The sequence below is a fragment of the Mastigoproctus giganteus genome, chromosome 4 (assembly GCF_048544385.1).
Source record: "Mastigoproctus giganteus isolate SK-2022 chromosome 4, ASM4854438v1, whole genome shotgun sequence".
NCBI lineage: Eukaryota > Metazoa > Arthropoda > Arachnida > Uropygi > Thelyphonidae > Mastigoproctus > Mastigoproctus giganteus.
In genome coordinates this window covers 124,536,937-124,553,757 of record NC_143578.1, presented here as the reverse complement: position 1 = coordinate 124,553,757, position 16,821 = coordinate 124,536,937, and the positions used below count along the sequence as shown (strand labels likewise).

At 35.3% G+C, this 16,821-nt stretch overlaps 1 protein-coding gene across 5 annotated transcripts in view; it reads left to right on the top strand.

Annotated features, from left to right (window-relative positions):
* The window catches only part of LOC150087042 (catenin delta-2-like), an 863,363-nt gene that overhangs the window by 382,052 nt on the left and 464,490 nt on the right, over positions 1 to 16,821 (top strand). For 4 of the 5 annotated variants that reach the window (XM_090372911.1, XM_090372910.1, XM_090372912.1 and 1 more), the window contains exons 5-7: positions 3,132 to 3,173; positions 15,479 to 15,653; positions 15,767 to 15,953. In XM_090372911.1, coding sequence (XP_090229037.1) covers positions 3,132 to 3,173; positions 15,479 to 15,653; positions 15,767 to 15,953 — 404 coding nt within the window. The remainder of the gene's footprint in view (positions 1 to 3,131; positions 3,174 to 15,478; positions 15,654 to 15,766; positions 15,954 to 16,821) is intronic. The other variant, XM_090372913.1, reaches the window with a different exon arrangement.

Genomic DNA, 16,821 nt, shown 5'->3' with positions numbered 1-16,821 from the left:
TCAAAGGCAGATATTGTTGGGATATCAGAGACGTGGTGTCACACAGATATAAGGGATGCAGAAATGCAATTCTGTACAACGTCTACAGAAAGGATAGACAGGATAGGAAGGGGGGAGGGGTTATGCTATTAGTTAAGAAACACATAAAAACCAAGGAAGTGAAGCCAGTCGACATCGCTGGACAGTGCAGTGTTGAGTCAGTTTGGTGTGACATAAGCATTGGGAGATCAAAATTGAGAGTAGGAGTGTGCTATAGGCCTAATGACTCTGATGAGTATAATAAGGAACTGTACAGGGAAATAGTGGGCCAGTAAATCAGAGAGTCTTATAATGGGAGATTTTAATTTCCCAGATATTGACTGGAATTTGGGGGCTGGTTACTCACACACTAGCAGGGCTTTTGTGGATTTATTGGATGATTGTTTTCTACATCAGCATGTTCGGGAGGCAACTAGAGGGAGTAATACTCTTGATTTGATTATCAGCAGTGATTCTTCATGCATTAAGAATCTGCAGATAAATGAACCACTAGGTGGCAGTGATCACAGTGTGCTGAAGTGGGATTTACTCAAGGAGGTAACTACCATCAGAGGTAAAGGGAAGGGTTTTTGCTTTCGTAAAGGCGACTACGATGGACTGAGACAGTATTTAAATTCTATACAGTGGGACCAACTGATGATGTTACCAACAGCAAATTCAAAATGGGAAGCATTCAAAGAACTTATCTTGGAAGCTACTAGGCTTTACATACCAACTAAGAAATATTGCTCAAGGTTTAGGCCAAAATGGATGTCAGATGAACTGAGGCATATGGCAGAGAAGAAAAATGCATGGGATACTTACAAATTAACACATGACACAGAAGCCTATGATAGATACAACTTGATAAGCAACCAAGTTACAAAGGAGGTTAGGCAGGCGAAAGCAGATTACGAGAAATCCTTGGCAAGGGATGCAAAGAAAAACAGCAAAGAGTTCTTTACTTATGTAAACTCTAGAAGGAAGGGGATGAATCAGATTGGTCCACTTGATATTGATGGGTCAACTGTTGATGATCCTGCTCAGGTAGCTAACAAACTAAATGAATATTTTGCATCGACATTCACACATGAGGAGTTATTCAGCAAGGGGAATGCCAGAGGTGTATTCAACTCTAGCAGTAAGCTACAGAATCTTGAAATAACTGGGAGTAAAGTGGAGGAGAAACTGTTGAAGATAAACACAAGAAAGGCACCCGGGGTGGATGGGATCTATCCAGTTATATTAAAGGAGGCAGCAAAGGAAGTAAGCAAACCCTTAGCCATAATTATGAGAGCTTCCTTGGACTCAGGGGAGGTACCCATAGACTGGAAATGTGCAAATGTGACCCCAATTCACAAAGGAGGATCAAAGGCTGACACAAGTAATTATAGACCTGTGAGCTTAACTTCTGTTCCAGGAAAATTAATGGAGGCACTGGTTAAAGAAGCACTGCAGGATCATTTAGACAAGACCTCAGTTATAGCTCAGACACAGCATGGATATTTTAAGGGGAAGTCATGCCTGACCAACTTGATTGGATACTATGATGCAGTCACAAAAGAACTGGATGCAGGGAATAACTTTGATATTATATACTTGGATCTTAGAAAGGCTTTTGATACTGTTGCACATGGAAGACTGCTACACAAATTGGAGCAGTGTGACATTGGAGGCAAATTGCTGCTATGGATAAAGGGGTGGTTGAGGGGGAGAAGACAGAGAGTGGTAATCAATGGACACTGCTCATCGTGGACTAATGTTATTAGTGGAGTCCCTCAGGGCTCAGTGTTGGGTCCATTATTGTTTTCTGTATTTATAAATGATATTGATGATGGTATATCAAGCTTAATGTCCAAGTTTGCAGATGATACAAAGGTTGGCAGGGTTGTCAAGGACACTACTGACACTATGCTGCTGCAACAGGATCTGGAAAGGTTGAGCAGATGGGCTGAGAGGTGGCAAATGAAGTTTAACATTGACAAATGTAAAGTACTACACATGGGAAAAAGCAACCCCAGAGCAACGTATCAACTCTGTGGTACTACACTGACAGTGGTAGAGAATGAAAGGGACTTGGGGGTGATTGTGCAGGCAGATATGAAGTTCTCTGAGCAGTGCAGACGGGCTGCAAGAGTAGCTCATGGAGTATTGTCAATGATATACAGGAATTTTTCCAGCAGGGATAAGGAGGTGATTATTCCATTGTATAAGGCAATGGTCAGGCCACACCTAGAGTACTGTATACAGGTCTGGAGGCCTCATTTCAAGAAGGATGTAGAGCTGCTGGAACGAGTACAGAGAAGGGCAACAAGATTAGTGAATGGAACAAAGGGGTGCTCTTACGAAGAAAGGCTTAATTTTGCAAATTACAGTGTCTGGAGACTAGGCACCAGCAAGGTGATCTGATAGAGGTGTATAAAGCCTTGAATGGTTTAAGCATGCTCAATGCTGATGGGATTCTTCCTCTAGCTCAGAAAAATCACCTGAGAGGGCATAAATTCAAATTGAGGAAAGACAGATGTAGGATAGACGTGCGGAAATTTGCCTTTAGCCAGCGGGTGGTTGGTTGGTGGAACAGACTGCCATCCCTTGTGGTGGAGGTTGATAGCCTAAATAAGTTTAAGGCTCAGCTGGACAGATATTTTGAACGAAAAGAGGGGTGAAGTGGAAGTGGGTTTTTTTTTTTTTTTTTTGGCTGATGCTGCATAAGCTTGCTTTCTTGCATCAAATGCCTCTACTAATACTAATACTAATTTTCATCTCTGCCTGTGGCTACTGATAATTTATGAAATGATCTTTGTGGTTAGAAACTGTTGTGGTTTTTTTTTTTTTTTCTTTTATGGCATGTTCTTATAATATTCATTTGATCTTTAAAGATTTGCTTTTGATATAAATTTATTTATTGGGATTGAGAAAGAAGAATGAAAAACTTTTATATACCACCTTGTACAGTAAAGTGGCTGTTTTATGTATATATTGTTATAGTTTAAAATGGTGTATTATTTTAATTTACAGTTGGAAAGCAAGGGCTTAGTTTCAATATGTGGATTGTATGTTAATTCTAAAGTTGTTTTTTTTTTCTTTTCTTTTTTCCCCTTTCATTATTTTAGGCACTATTATACAGACAATGGTTCCAACATCCATAATTATATGTAAGTTATTTTAAAAATTTCATAAATCTTTTATTAATGTTATATTTTATTTTCTGCTTTTTTTTTTTTTACTAAAGTATAAGTAGTCATTTTGTTAGTAATTGTAATTGCAATATATCAGTTGGTTGTACTATTTAAGTAAAAAAAAAAAACTAACCATACTTACTAATATGTTACTTGTCAGGTTAATATTACAGAGAAGCATGCATTGCTTTGCGTTACATAGAGATTAATAGTAATACTCTCATCAGCATTACCATGAATCTACTGTCTAGAATTCCACCAAATGGGACATTTTGAAAACTTAAACTTTAAAAAATAATTTAATATAATTAGACATGTCTCACATTGGCAGAATTATTTAGTATTTTCAGTTTTTAAAATAAATTCATTATGGCTTCCTCAGAAATATCAGGAATGGATCTTTCAGTTCCAGCTTTGGATTGTGACTGTTCTTGCATGCAGCATTCTGTATGCTAATTAATGTAGACCATAATAAATTGTCAAGATGATATGTTTTACTATATGTATTCTATAACCACAAAAGAAGTCATTCTGGGTGTGTTTTTTGTTTGCATATGTTATTTGAATTTTCTCACTAGATTGACCAGATGCTGAAGGTCACAACTTAGAATTTGTTTTAAAATATATGTGTATATGTATATATATATATATATATATATATATATATACATATGTATACATATATACATATGTATACATATATACATATGTATACATATATATATATATATGTGTATATATATATATGTGTATATATATATATATATATATATATATATACATATGTATAGGTGTGTGTGGTTAGTGTCTATCTTCTTCGCTTCAGTTGACTTAAACAATTTCTTTCATGCAAAAAATAATGAAAGAAATTGGTCAAGTCAACCAAAGTGAAGAAGATTGACACCAACCAAATATTCAAAAAATGATCAGTACTTTGAACCAGAACTGTCCATGTTTGTATGGTGCAAGACCTTCCTGACTCAGATATTTTAACCAATGAAAAAGTCATTGTGACTATTGTAGACACTGCCTGTGCCCTTGTCCCCCTACAAAACAAGAAAAACTAACCAGAGTATTAAAAGAACAATTATCATGATGAAAAAGAGACAAGAAATGAAGCAAAGTTGTCATGTAAGAAGGAAGGTAGAATATGTACAAATGTGCAAGACCATAAGAAAGCACATAAAAGATGAAATGTGCAAGTTCAACATTGATCTTGTCAGAAGAACATTTGAAGAAAATCAAGGGTTAAAGAAAGCAAAACAAAGAATGGTTACACAAAAGAGCCAAATGCTTGCTTTGAAGCTTCAGGATGGCACAACAAAAACTAAATAACAAATACTAAACAAGTGGAAGAATTTTTTATTCAAATTGTTAAGGATAAAGGATTCAATCTGGATTCAATACCAGATGCAGAATCTGTAACAGAAATTTTATTAGAAGTAGATGCTATGAAAAATGGCAAAGCAGCAGGAACCAATAATGTCACTGTTGAAATGTTGAAAGCTGGAGGATAACCATTATATAAAGTTCTAACCAAACTATTTTCAAAATGCTTCCTACTTAACAAAGTACCTATAGCATGAAAAAGTGCAGAAGCCATCCTATTGTAAAAAAAAAAAAAAAAAAGGTGACAAGGCTGATTTAAACAACTGCTGACCAATAATCCTGTTGCCAGTGGTCTGAGGTTTTCACAAAGATGCTTTCAAGAAGAGTAGCCGGTTCAGCAAGTTATAGAGCAGCACAATGAATACAATCTTCCATTATGTATAGCTCTCATCAACTATTAAAAAGTATTTGACTCGGTCACAAAACAAACAATAATCTATCCTCGAATTAACCAAGGTATAGACAGAGCTTACATCAATATTCTCTGATCACTATATGAAAAGGCGACTGCATCAATACTGGTCAACATTAATAAAGTTCAGATCAACATAGAAAAATGCATTTTACAAGAAGACACAAAATCCCCAAAACTATTTTCTGCCTGATTAGAAGAAATTTTTTGCAAGCTAAATTGGGATCATAAAGGACTCAAGATAAATGGAGATTACCTGAATCACTTACAATTTGCAGAAACAATCATTCACATGAACTCATTCTCTTTGCCAATGATCTGGAAGAATTGCAGCAAAACATTGAAAAAATGCAGCATGAAAGAAAGAAGTTCAGTTTGAAGATTAATCTCAAGGAAAAACGCAGGTGTTCAACAAATTCACTAGACCAAAGAAAATCGTGGCTGATGGACAAGAACTAGAAGAAGTGAAAAGGTATATTTACCTTGGACAAGAAATTTCAACAGATGGAAACTGAATTGCACGTAAAATTGTGATGGCAAGTATTTGGAAAGCTTATAGTCTTCAAGACAAACTTGCCACTCTGTTTCAAATAAAAAGTTTTTGATCAATGTATCCTTTCTGTCTTGACATATGGTTGTGATACATGGACATTGAATTACCAAGATTTACAAAGTCTGAGGGTCACACAAAGAATATGGAGAGCCAAATTTTGAACATAAGGTAAAGAGACCGAAAAACATGTGCATGGATTTGCCAATAAACCAAGGTTTGTGACATTTTTGAAAGAAGGAAGTGCTTAAAATGGAAATGAGCAGGTCACTTATCAAGAACCGACTATAGATGGACCAATACCACTTGGAATGGATACCGCTTGACTCTAAATGCCCAAGAAAAAGACCAAAGTTGAGGTGAATTGATGAAATTGTAAAATTTTCTGGGGTACAATGGCAACAGAGTGTACAAGACTGCAGTTGCTGGAAACGTGTTGAGGAGCTCTTCATCATGCAGTGGATCAACAATGGTTGAAGAAGATGTCACACACACACACACACACACCCCCACCCAAGATTTATAATTCAAATTAAAGAGGACAGATGTGGAATTATTTTGAACTATCGCAAGTGTTCAAACTGGTAGCAATTCATTTTCTTTGTCTGCATTTCAGATTGCGATGAACGTTATCTTTTGAACTGCCTATCTCACGAGCCGCTTGCTGAACAGATTTCCTTGGAGAACGTCGGTATGCTTCCATTACTGTTTCTTCTTGTTTTTGGGCTTGTGGGCGTCTTCCAGAACGGTGCTTGTGGATGTCTTGAGCAGTTACTTCTGCTTCAAACTTATCTCTAATGCGAGCAATGGTCAGCTGTGTTGGTGGATTTCTTTCAAACTCCCCTTTGAAACATCTTTGCACTTCCACTATGTTCTCGCACTTCCAGTAATACTTTAGGATGAATTTCCTTTCTTCAAAGCTTAGTCTTGTTTCAGCCATAATTTTTTTAATTGGTTACAGCTAATAAAAGAAAAAAAAATTTATTTATTTATTTATTTGTGGGTTGTAAAAGTGCATATACATTTTTTTGAGACACTCTGTATATAGGACTGGGACAAGTGTGTTAGTTGTCTGATGGCACCAGGAAGTTCCCCCATCTCTGCATTGTATTCTTTGTATGTGTGACACAGAACTCTGGACGCCAGAGATTTAGAAAGTGTGTGTGGGGGGGGGGGGAATGGTTTGTTGTGTAGTGTTATGTTCTGTTGTTTCTCTGACCATTTAACCATTGGGCCCCCTATTGGGACCAACCATTGCCCATACTTTGCCACAAGGGGTAGATCAAGCACCCAGTAGATTATTTAAGTACTCTGGCAGGCCCCGCCACCTAATTTCCAAGGATTTCGGTGGCAAGGCCTATTAAAAAGAAAAAGAAAATTTTAAAAAAAGGGGGGGGGGGTGAACACTAGAATTTGGAGAGGCGAAAGAGTTTTATGAGAAAGCAGTTGAATTTAGACGTTGATTAGAATTTGGTGGCATTGTTAGTATCTTGGAGTGGGACAGTGAGATCTTGCTGCATTAGGTAATATGCTCTAAACATGATGACACAAATTTTTATAAAAGGGAAAATATGGTTTGATATATCACAAAGTATTTATTATATGTTACCAGGATTGGAATAAAATAAATCAAGGTCCAAAGGCTTTACCAGTCACATTTCATTGAACTTCTTTCAGGCCTGAAAGAAGTTCAATGAAAATCTTTATATTAAATTTCTTCTAAATTTGCATAAAATAAAGTAATTAACAGTTTTTTCTCATACAGACTGTTTTTCATTCCTGACCAACGGACAAGACAAGGTCTCGTCAATGTTTCTTGTTTCTTTATAAACGTGCACCTCACTATGGTGTGTTAAAATTTAATGTGGGAACATAAATTTTTAAAGAAAGTAAAAATCATTGTGTGAATGTTATTTGATTATAAATTACAAAATCCTTTAAATGAGAGAGAGAGAGAGAGAGAGAGAGAGAGATTGATTGATATTTTGAGAATTTAATTCCAGTGTGGCAGAACTGAGGTGTAGCCATTTGTAATAATTTTTAGTAAGGAATAATGAATATCCAAAAATATTCTTTCAACATTCCTATTATATCCACAGAATGACAAATGAACAGCCAGTTAATTTTGTGGTTTACAAGATCTGTTTTTGAAATACAAACTTTAGGAAAAAACTGTCTGCCAACAGTAACAAGACCTCTTAACCACCATCATATCCCTCTTTCAACAATTCTATAATGATTTAAAGTGAAGAAAACTAAATTCTTTTCAAACTGACTTTTCATCAGTTTGAAATTCTGTTTCAATATTTTTAACACACATTTGGTATTTCCTCCCAAACTGTTGTACTTCTTAAAAATATCCTTCCATGTTTGAATTTATTGAAAGGTTCAGTTTTTCTTGTCATTAACCTGTCATTTTATGTATATCAAGTATTTTATCCTTACATACTATTATTCCTTCATCTTGAATTTGTGATCAGTTAGTTTTGCAAGCACTTCAGGGAAAAAAATTGTTTTATGCATAATTCGAGGATTTTGATTCTGATCATGGAACTTGTGGCCTGTTATACAATTTTAGGAACACTGTTTAGAAATTTCTTATTCTTATTGAATATGTCAATCAGGGAAGTATCTGCACCACTCTACAAATTTAAAATTAATATAAAACTAATTTAAATGAATTTGTACAATCAAAGAAACATTAATGATCCAATACCTCCAGAATCGAGGTGCAGGAGTTCCAACCCGATCCCAAACCATCCAACCTACAAACAAATGGCTATGAGTGAAAGGAGAAATTTTGTCAATCTATAAAACCGAGTGAAACGATTACGAAAATGATATAAAAAATTTTAAATTTTCTTTACTTCCTGTAATTTAAAATTTATTTTCCTTCCTTAAGCTGAAAGGGCTTTTCAACACTAGTCATGATCACAGGATAGAAATGCAAAATGTTTTGTGTACTGGAATTTATAGCAGGGAGATTACTTTGTTCTCTTGGCACATGCTTATAAAGGACCTTGAATCTGAGATAGAATAAGGGCAGTGGACATTTAGTTTTGGTGTAGTTTAATTTCAAGGGTCTCCACAATTAGTAACTTTGTGTAATTGTGTTGAATGCTAAGTACTTTAGCTTCGTTGAATAAAAAGGTGTGACCTCCATTAACATCATAAATAATTCCGAAGAAGAGGAATGGGAATCATGGACAGATGCCCAGTGTTGCTTAACCCTCAAATCGAGCTTACAATGTATGGGCCCTTGATAAGATAAATTGCAAATAAACCAAATCGTTTATCTGGAATGCAAAGGTGGATTGAACTGAGCGATTTAGGACTGTATGAAATTTTCTCATGGGTCTGGCTAGAATTTTGAATTCTGTTTCTTTAAAAGTCTGTTTAATTGTTTGTACCATTGCCATTGTTCAATATATGGAAAGGAAATAAAGTATTTTTTGGTATTACTATTATTGGTGCGTGTGATTTTTTTTTTTTTTTTTTTTTTGTAATTTGTTCTCTGCCTGTGTTCTAATTTGGTTTATTGTAGTTAGAGGATAATCTCTATTTAGAAATCTGTTAGTATCTGTATCTCAGAATTTAAAGCCAATGCGGACGTGGAATATTTGTAAACATTAAGAAACTAGTTTAATATGATAGACCTTTTATAGGTAAAAGGATGATAACTGTTATAATGTAGAAACACCCCGGTGGGTTTTCGGTTAATGCTAAACTGAACCTTATTTGTATCCTGAGTAAGTGTAAAGTTTAACGATTTCATCCAAGACATTTTGCACACCTTTAATAACATTCAGCCTAGACTTAATTTCACATTAGAAAAAGAAGAAAATGAAATCGTTAAATTTTTGGTCTTGCAGCGAGAGTGCTAGCGTGATGTTGAAGAATTTTGAGGTTGTGGGAATGGATAATTATTTTTGAAATGTTACCATATAAATTGTGTTTGAAAAATAGTTTAATAGTTTTAGGCATGAATATAAAACTAAATTTAAATTCTACCCTAGCTAATAAAAATAAACTAATTTGTTAGTTTATTTTTAAATTTAGCTAGTGATTTTGTAAATTGACTTATTATACGTACTGCTATTGTATTATTATTATGGTGTGAATATACTAACACACAACTAATAGTTCAGTGAATAGTAGGGTTAAGAAATTTTTTTAATTTTTAATAAGGATATAGCCAATTTAAAACTGTGATCGTAATGGTGTAACATAACATATCTTTAACTTGATAGCACAAGGTGATGTAAAACTTATAGCATAATACTTATCGCTGCATTTAGGAATCTATTAGCTTAGTGTAGAATTTTCAGTTAATTGATTTATTAATTTTCATTGTTGATCAATTAAATTGTATTTAAACGGAAATCATTCCTCAGGCTTAGAGCAGAAAAGGAACGGACACAAAGTAGCGGGAATGCTGTGGCTTGGGGGAGAACCGAAGGGGATGAGTCTCTTACGAGCCATAGCCTGACAAAAATGTGCAACTTATGCTATGTTTGCCGATCTTTCTGGAACAGGGAGTGATACAGCCAAGGGAGATGTCTCAGTGTGTTTTCAGTCCAGAAAATGTGAAGAAAAATCAAATCAGCATTCTGATGGGTGTTTATGAGAGTTTGAAGAGTAGGGTAGATGTACCTAAAGGAATTTAAATGGGGTCTCATCAAGCTCTCAGTTGCCCAACTCAAAGCCAAAATTTGCATTTGTGCATCAGGCAACACAGTGGAATTTCCAAGGCAGAATGTACTGTTCCCAGAGGAGGTGATTGTCAGTAATTTAGGGAAACAGGAAGTATGTTGAGCAAGAAGCTAGGGTATGTCTGCCGGAGGGAAAAGTAGATGATGTTGTAGAGCAGATATAATTTTTTGAGGCATAAAAGATATTGTTGAGGCATAAAAGATATAAAAGATATTGGCACTAATGATATTAAGAGTGGGAGATCTGAGGACTTAATTAACAAGTACAGGGCAGTGTTGGCAAAAATTTGCGAGTTAGGATTGTATTTGAAAGTGTGTGGAATTCTGCGTGCACACGCGCGCGCGCGCACACACACACACACACACACACACACACACACGAGAGGAGGGAGTACATGTTGAGAGTCTTGTCAGTCAATTCAGCCCTGGAGATCACTGTCAAGCCTCATGGGGTAGAATTTTTCTCAGTGTACTCTGTACTTGTTAGAAGGTGAGACTTTTTTACTGGGATAGGATATACTTAAATCGAAATGGTGCAAGAATATTTTCTGGTGCTATTGAGGTAGTGTTGGGTTGGTCCGAAAACTGCCAGTTTGGGTGGGGGGAGGATATACCGACTAATAGATTAACAATAGCCACAGCCACAGGTGAAAGTGATTCTTGTACTACTTCTGTTTGAATGAGCAGCAACCTGGAAAGCAATTATTATTATTAGCCGTATGGTGCAAGGAAGCCTTGAGGCTTATGCTGCACCAGGCAAAAAAAAAAAAAAAAAAAAAAAATTCTGAATTACAGAGAGAGAGAGAGAGAGAGAGAGAGAGAGAGAGAGAGAGAGAGAGAGAGTAAAGTAGAAGGGAATCACCAAGAGAAAGAATGATGATATCCAGCCCAGGACCCTGGGTGTGCCAAGCCCATACTGAGCAGACGTGAGCCCCTGGGGTTAAATGTGCTAGAGATATCAAGAACTGCCATGAGTCATCATGGAATAAGTAAATACATGGGCTGTTTAAGGGTAACTAAAAGTAAGAACATGTGCATGTACACTAGTGCTAAGCACATTGTAAATAAATTTGATGTATATGAAGTACTGATTAAGTCATCAAATGCAGACATTGTAGGGATAGCAGAGACATGGTGTCACTGAGACATAACAGATGCTTAATTTGAATATGGGGAATACAATGTATACAGGAAGGACAGACAGGACAGGATGGGTGGAGGGTTATGCTCTTACTAAAAAAGCATATTAAATTTAAGGCAGTGGATCCATTCAACATGGGGTGACCAGTGCAATGTCGAGTCATTTTAGTGTGACATAAGTACTGAGAAAACAAAAAGGAGAGTAGGAGTATGTTATAGGCCTAATAACTCTGATGAGCATAACAAAGAACTGACATAGGTGATTAAATCAGAATGTGTTATAATGTGGAATCTAACTTTCCAGATATTTACTAGACTCTGTGGATTAATCACCACAGTAGCAAGACTTGTGAATTATTGGATGATCATTTTCTACATTAGTATGTTAGAGGTGATAAGAGATAAGGAATAATCTTGATCTGATTATCAGAAGTGACCTTCATGCATTAAGAATCTGCAGACTACAGATATTACGGAAATTTTTTAATCTAAGCTTTCAGAAGAACATTTATTTTCATAAATGGTGGCTTTCTCTTGTATTGGTCTTTCCAAACCCAGAGAATATCTTTCTGCCCATTGAATTATCGACTGAATTCCTTAATTAGATGTTTAGGAAATAAATTGAAGAAAATGGTATTTAAAAAAACCTTACTTGGTTTCTTGAGTCTCAAACAATCAAGACTATAAAAATCACCATGGACTTCAATGAAACAACTTTGCATTAGACTTTGTGAATAATGCAGAATCAGATATTAAAAATTCTTTTATTACAAATGAAGATCCAGTTATGTTCAGGATGGATGTGGAAAAAAAGCTTTTTATGCCACTTGGCAATTTGTTATCCTAAGGGTTCTGCACATGTTTGGATAACGAAGTAGGATACTGAAGTGATTGCCCTATTGTATAAGGAAGTGGTCAGGCCACCTCTCGAGTACTGAATGCAATGTATGGAGGCTTCATTTCAGGAAGGATACAGAGCTACTGGAGAACAGGTACAAAGAAGGGCAATGAAATTGGTGACGGAACAAAGGGAGTGCCTTTAACAGTAAAGTCTTCATTTCTGCAAATTGCAGTGTCGGGACTAGGCACCAGCAAGGTGATCTGGATTGAGCAAGCTTAGTGCTGATGGGATTGTTCCTCTTGCTCAGAATACAAATAGGAGGGGGATAAATTCAAATTGAATTTGTCCTCCTGTACTGGAGCATCCATTTTTGCTGCTGTAAAAACATGGTTTGGTGAAAAACAAGTACCATTGGAAAATTTGATATCCTGTGCAGCTGATGGTGCTACCTTTTATGGTTGGAAGACACAGGTTTTATAGCCCACCTAGAGGAAGTATGTCCTGAAGTTCTTGCAATGGACAAATGGACTAATATTTTTTCAACCAGATGATGTCGGTGCACAATGCAATGACATCATCTGGTTGAAAAAATATTATTCCAGTTCTTTATCAGTCTTTCAGTATAGTTGTTAAAACCATCAATAAAATAAAGTCACATAGCAAATATGATTCCCTTTTCAGAAAATTGTGTGTTGATAATGAAGAAAAGTACGTGAGGCTTCTTTTACATACAGAAGTCATGGCTTTCTAAAAGAAACTGTCTAACAAGATTAGTAAACCTTTTTGATACGATAATTAGTTTTTTAGAAAGTGAAGGAGACAGATTTGGCAAAGGAGATCAGCAAACACCAAAACAACATATACTATATGGCTTGGATTTTTCAAAAACTTAATGAAGTATCATTTCAACTTCAAGGGAAATTAAGTATGGTGATAGACTATAAACATGTATTAAAAGCCTTCGCTGGAAATAATTGAAAGCAAATTAATGAGAAAACAATTTCATGGTGTGCAAGAATTAGCTAAAATCAATGAATCTCTCACTGAGAATGATCTTAAGCATTATTCAGATCATTTTTGTTCTTTAAAAGATGAAATGAAAAATAGATTTTCAGATTTATTTTCTTTTGAAGTGAAGCCGGGGATGTAAGATCCAGTTGGATGCGATTTCGGCTCTGTTAGTGAAGAAATTCAAGAACTCGTTGAATTAAAAGGTAACGAAGAATGCAAATATACATTCAAAAAAAGGTGGAATGGCTGAATTGTGGCGATCAAAAACAACTGAACTGCTTTATCCAACAATGTGGTCTGAAATGGCCAAGGTACTTTGTTTTCCAATGTCTTATATGGTTGAATGTGGTTTTATTTTAGTAAATAAAATATTAATAAAGGAAAGAAACAGAATTGATATATGTTCAAGAGGAGACATTAGAATTAAACTTACTGACATCATACTGAACATTGAACTTTTAGCTGAGAAGCATCAGGCTGAGGGATCTGATTGAATAAAAAGAGGAAGTATAAAGTACAGGCACTCCCCAGCTTACATAATACTCGATTTACGGAAATTCGACTTTACATAAGTTTTTGCTGGCTGGTGCAAACTTAAAAAAAATCATGGAAATGTATTTTGCATTTTGTAGGAATAAATGATGGAGGTATCGTGAAAATATCGTAATATGAACCCAGTAATACATTTTGTTTTGGTAATTTATTCCAAGACCTCGGAAGTTGAAATTTTCGCTATGTAACTAAGCTATTTATCTCTCTAAAAAGTCATTTTTATAATGGAAATCGCACTATACTTTCATCGTTATCATATGTTCCATTATAAGAATCAATTTTGAATGCCTTTGTGATATTTTTCTAAAACACATTTATTGAGGTCACTGAAAATTTATTGTTTACTACCATAAAATCTACCATACCATCACTGAAAATTTATTGTTTTTCTACCATAAACCAATAAAAACAATTTGCACCTTCCAGTTTATTGGGATTTTATATATGGGTAGTAAACTCAATCTTATTGCATTTCCGATAATACTGATAACTGGAATTTCTGTGGGTTTTTACGCTACGGTATTATGGTGAAATGAGTTCCACTTCGCTGAAATCTTCAATCATATAAAAAACATAAATTTTCAGAATCTTCTCTTCATTCCCATTTACTTATTTCAATGGTGAAGGGAAAGGGACCAACAGAAAATGCAAGTGCTGGCATTCTAGGAAATGAAACAAAATTGATTTAGAAATGAAGATGATTAATTAAGAAGTATGAAGCCAGACAAAGTTTGTCATCTATTGCACAGAATTAGGGCTTGCTGCTTCAAAAGTGAATACTATTTTAAGGGACAGTGCATGTATAAAAGAACATGTTAAAGGACTGACGCATTTAAGATCACAGAACAGCATTCAGGTGCTATATCGAAGATGGAAAAGCTATCAGTAATATGGATGTAAAGTTAGATTTAGAAGCAAGTGCCCCTCCGTTCAGTGGCCATTCAAGCAAAAGCAAGAAGTATTTATGAAGATATTAAGGATAAGTGTGGTGAACCCCAAGCCAAGTTCGTGGCAAGCAATGAGTAGTTTAATAGGATCAAGCATTGCACTTGATGTCCAAAACATTAAACTATGCGGTGAAGTTGCCAGTGCCGATTCTGCAGCTGAAGTTGCAGAGAAATTTTGTGATGTGTTGGAAAAAAACCCCTTATAAATCTCCACGGCCCTCAACTTCCTCAGCGGCATGCTTATCAGCTGGAGAGTTAATTCTGGCAATGATGCTTGAAAGGTAAAATTTCCTGACGTTATGCCTGTCTCCTCTCTCTTATTATAATTTTATAATTTTGAAATATTTTTAATTTTGTACACTTTGTAATTTTTCCTGTGCATCAGATAAAAAAATTGAATAATTCTATTTACATGTTCGTTGAACATTTCTTTTTCTTTTTTGCTTTAATTAAATTCAGCACACATAGTTGCGAGCGGTGCATAAGCATTTAGGGAAATTCTGACTTACATAAAATTTGACTTATGTAGAGTTCCATGGAACGTAACCCTTATGTAAGCCCAGGAGTGGCTGTATTTTCTTGTTTAAAATTTCATGGTGGGGGGGGGCGATTAGAAAAAAAAAATGTCTAAAAAAGCCCTTCAGGGCAATAATTAAAAAAAAAAAAATTATATATAGGAAACACTGCTTTATAGCAATTGCTGTGTATATTTATGTTACTTTTATAGCCAGGAAGATTTGCCTGAAGTCCAGGAATCATACAGTCTAACTTACCAATCATCAACATCTACAAATGGTCACCATGGAGACGGAAGTGTTTCTCCAAACCCTTCTCACATGTCCGTGCCAGTTGATAATGCTTCTTTAGTTAGTCGCAGTACTTCACAAACCAAAACACAACAGGTGATTTGTCTGTTAGCTGATTATAAAAGTTTCACATAAAAAATCATACTACTGATCTCAAAGAATTATATAATTTCTAATATTATACAGTTTATTTATTATTCTTTATTTAGGTTAAAACGGTAACAAAGGTAATAACCACCAGAGAAGTCCGTCACTTAGGTGCTGATGGCCAGCCACTTAATTACCCTTCATATAGTGGGACCCCTCCAACTACTGCTGTGTCAAGCAGCGACTATGTAACATACAGTTATAACCCTCCAGGAGAAATGCCTCATGATTATAATAATTATAATTCAGGTAATTCATGTTTCTAAATAAACATCTGTAGTTCATCATAATCACAAACATAGTAATAAAAGTGTAATTTATTATAATTCATCTGGAATTGTTTGTTAGAACCAAAACTTTCTGTATTATTTTGGAAGTTACCTTTCCTTGCGTTACAATGCTTCTCATACTTCCATCAGAAGCGATAAAATTGAAAGAATCAGCTTTACAAAGAAAAGCCAACCATGCTCAACAAATATGGATATTGATATCAATAACTATTAGAATTAGGCAATCTTAGGATATTCATGCAGAAGATTGATATTAGTATTAGAAAATGATGCAAGGAAGCAAGCTTAAATAGCCTTAGCCAAAAAAAAAATCCTTCCCATAACACTTGTATCCATCCCATCTTAACTTGTGTTATTCTCATTAATTCTCATCCAAACTACCAATTTCAACAACAACAAATGACAGTTTGTTCCAGATGAAAGAAAATTTCTGTGCCTCTATCCTGCAAGCATCCTTCCTCAAATTTAAATTTATGCTGTCTGAGCAAAAGAAAGGATGCCATCGGCATTTAGCTCACTCAGTCCATTCAGAACCTTAAACAACAAATCAGTCAGATATCCTTGCAGGGCAATTGGCAAACAACTCTTTTCTTAGTAAGAGTACTAAGAAACTCTTTTCTTAGTAAGAGTACCCTTTTGTTCCGCTTACTAAGCTTTGCTGTTCTTCTGTACATATGTTCCAACAGATCCACATGCTACCTAAAATACTGTTTCCAGACATGTATGCAGTACTCAACATTTCACCATTGCATCTATACAAAAGAATAATTACCTCCTTATCCTTGTTGTTAAAATTTCTGTCTTCTCCAGGTCTCTTTCATTCTCCT